Consider the following 3,209-nt stretch of genomic DNA (forward strand, 5'->3'; position numbering starts at 1 on the left):
TTTCCAAATTTTATCTACTTTTAAATTAACATAATTCATCTTGCTTTTATTTTTTAGTCATCTTATTCATATTAATATTCTTGATATATATTGTGACGGGGTAATTAATCCTCCTGTTTCGTTATTTCGCTCGACACGCAATCGTACCTGTTGGGGTTGGTGAACAAGAAGCTCTAAGGATCCCGTTTTTATCGATGAATGGGCGTAAATTTATTAACTTGCTACCTTTGCGTAACTCCTTTTGTCGGTTTAGCGCGTCGATCTCTTCTGCAAAGCATGCACGTTAGATCCCTCTATACCAGAATCGCATGGCTTCGTGCCTTACTTCGGCTAATGTTACTTGTGGTTGCGGGCGAGGAGATGGCTGTTCATTTTTATTTCTCGACCTGCAACGGCTCCATTTATTTACGCAGTTTCGTACTCGAGTTGCTAGGACTAGAAGCCCGCGCCAACCAAGTAATTTCGCGGTTAACGGTGTTGTCACTATATTAGCTATTGAAGTACCGATGAAGTCTTTTCGCGTTTCTAATTTATTTATTTGCGCCAATTGATCCGCTTTGAGTTTTCGCTCTTCAGGCCACGAACTAGGGGGACCGCGGAGGAACTTGGGTCCTGTAAGCCATCGATCAGTTGAGTACATTGGGCGTGTCGAAGCGCGTGTAGCGTCGTCCGCCGGATTCATACGGGTTGGTACCCATCGCCACTGCGAAACCTGCGTTATTTCCGCTATCTCGCCTAAACGGTTCTTAACGTACGTCAATTTCAAATGAGGCCCGACGCGAATCCACTGCAGTACTGTAGACGAGTCAGACCAAAACACGACATTGTTTATTTTAATATCTAATTCTTTTGAAATATTTGCAGCAAGTCTTGTGCCAAGGACAGCGGCTTGAAGTTCTAAACGTGGTATTGTTGTGGGCTTTACCGGTGCCACTCTCGTTTTCGCCATCACAAGTGATAAATAAACTTTACCGTCGGGAGATGTGGTTCGAAGATACGCTACAGCGGCATAGGCTTGCAAGCTTGCATCACAGAACACGTGTAACTCTGTGCGCGCGTAATCAACGCCCATTGGTATAAAACATCGCGAGATTTTGCATGTTGTCATTTCAAGCAAATTCTGTAACCACGCTTTCCATGTTTGAAATTCTTCGTCTCTAATTTTCGCGTCCCAAGCTACGCCGCTGCGCCAGATATGTTGCAGCATTATTTTGGCATTGATACTAAATGGTGACAGAATACCGAGTGGATCGTACACGGACATCACTATACTGCAAAACTCTCTTTTTGTAGGTTTCCTTGCGCCGGTCAATAAATCGTCGCGAAGCTTTTTAATGCCTACATTAAAACGCAGACAGTCGTTCTCGCGATCCCAAAACAAACCTAAAACTCTGTCTTCTTCGTCGCATAGGCTAGCTTTCTCGTTTTTACATAGCAGATTTTCTTTTCTCACGTCTCGCACGATTTCCGGGACGTTCGAAGCCCATCCATGCATTTCGAAATTCGCTTCTTTATTGATAAAGATGACATCGTTCACTAATTTACGCATGGCAGCGACACTTTTACCGCTCGTTAAGTAATCATCCATATAACAGTTTCGCACTAGACTTTTCGCTGCCTCAGGCTTGACCGTCGCATATTGCTCGGCGTTTTTATTTTTTACGTAGAGCGCACTACACGGCGAGGATTTCGAGCCGAAAATTAAACACGTCATTTGGTATTCATCAGGCTCGCGGCGGCGGTCAGCTCCACGATAAAGGAGGTGTTGGGCAGCCCGATCTTTTTCCCTGACTTTAATTCGCAGATACATATCTTTTATGTCTCCTATCACGGCGAAGGGATATTCACGGAATCTAAGCAACACTCCCGTGAGTGATTGAAGAAGGTCGGGGCCTTTGTCAAGCAAATCGTTGAAGCTAACTCCCTCGGTTTTCTCGGCTGCGTCGAGTACCGGACGGACTTTCCCTGGTTTGTTAGGATTTTTAACGAAGAAGTGCGATATGTAACGTTTGGGTGCTGAATTTAGACTGTTGTCGACTTTGACCGCGTATCCATTTTCGATGAAGCGGTCCATCTCTCGATAATAAGCCGTCGCTGTTTCAATATCACGGTCTAATTTACGTTCTAACGCGTACAATCGTCTTAACGCCGTTCCTCGTGTGTCTATTTTAGGCAGAGTATCTGTTTTCCAAAGAAGTCCCGTCTCCCACGCTTTTCCCACTTTCCTCGTCGTTTCGCGCAGAATTCTCGTGGCTCTGTCTTCGTCTGACTGTCTCACTGTAGTCGCAGAAACCCCTAGGTTTTCCAGATCAAAGTAATTTTTTATTAATATGTCAAGTTCTGCTAATTTCTCGTTTTCCGTATTCGCGCATGTGGTTTGCGTACAGCAAATCGTATGTATGTGACGATTAGACGCGTCGTCTGTACTTTCTTCTAAATATCCGTGAACAGCCCAGCCCAATACCGAACGCGAGATAACGATGCCTGTGCCTTCTAGTTGACGCGATATTTCGGGCTCGATTAATCGCCAGTTGTCTTGGCCTAGCAAAACTCGTGGCTGTGCGTTTCGATGTGTCTCAAGTTCTAAGCCTTCATTCCTCTTTACGCGCTCTATGATTTCTCGCGGTATTATTTGAGCCGGCAATTCTAAATTCGGTGCTGTTAATGCATGCTCTATAATCTGAGGGCCGCGGGTGCCTTCTACCGCACAAATTACCCGTTCGCATGTGTCGAACGAAGCTTCACCCCACAGTCCTTTCACTGTCATTTTTACTTTTTCCCCGGAAAGTCCTACTTGTTTCGCTACATTTCTGTCTATTAAGCTTATGGTTGCTCCTCCGTCAAGTAGTGCGAACGTCTCTAACGAGCCTGTCGTCCCTATGATCTTTATCGGTACGATTTTTAGTAGCCCTTTTCGGCTTAGTCATTCATTTCGCTTGGGTGGCGCATCTCGATTATTTTGCGGGAAAACGCGATCATCGTGATCCTGACGTCCAGAGCTTCTCGCCTCGCGATTATGATTCGTCTGATGTAACATCGCGTGATGCCCTTTTTTACATATGTCACAAACCGCTCGCGTCGGGCAATAACGTGCCACATGACCACTTTTCAAGCATCGGTAGCAAAGCTGGAGTTTTTTTACGATCGCATATTTACGGTGCGGATACTCTGCCTCAAATTTTTTACAATTGACTAATTCGTGCGATGAC

The 3,209-nt window shown here is 45.2% G+C and overlaps 1 protein-coding gene across 1 annotated transcript; it reads right to left on the minus strand.

The window, feature by feature from the left end:
• Nucleotides 1-283: 283 nt before the first annotated feature.
• Nucleotides 284-2,767, minus strand: LOC131675392 (uncharacterized). The gene has a single exon (XM_058954360.1). The coding sequence runs from the start codon at nt 2,765-2,767 to the stop codon at nt 284-286; it is 2,484 nt and encodes an 827-aa protein (XP_058810343.1).
• Between the last annotated feature and the right edge of the window lie 442 nt (nt 2,768-3,209).

This window comes from Phymastichus coffea, unplaced genomic scaffold (genome assembly GCF_024137745.1).
Source record: "Phymastichus coffea isolate CEN01 unplaced genomic scaffold, Cenicafe_Pcof_1.1 PCOF00020, whole genome shotgun sequence".
Taxonomy (NCBI): Eukaryota; Metazoa; Arthropoda; class Insecta; order Hymenoptera; family Eulophidae; genus Phymastichus; species Phymastichus coffea.

Bases quoted from the DNA above. Each gene is read 5' to 3' on its own strand.
- LOC131675392 (XM_058954360.1), bottom strand. From the start codon at position 2,767: ATGACAGTGAAAGGACTGTGGGGTGAAGCTTCGTTCGACACATGCGAA.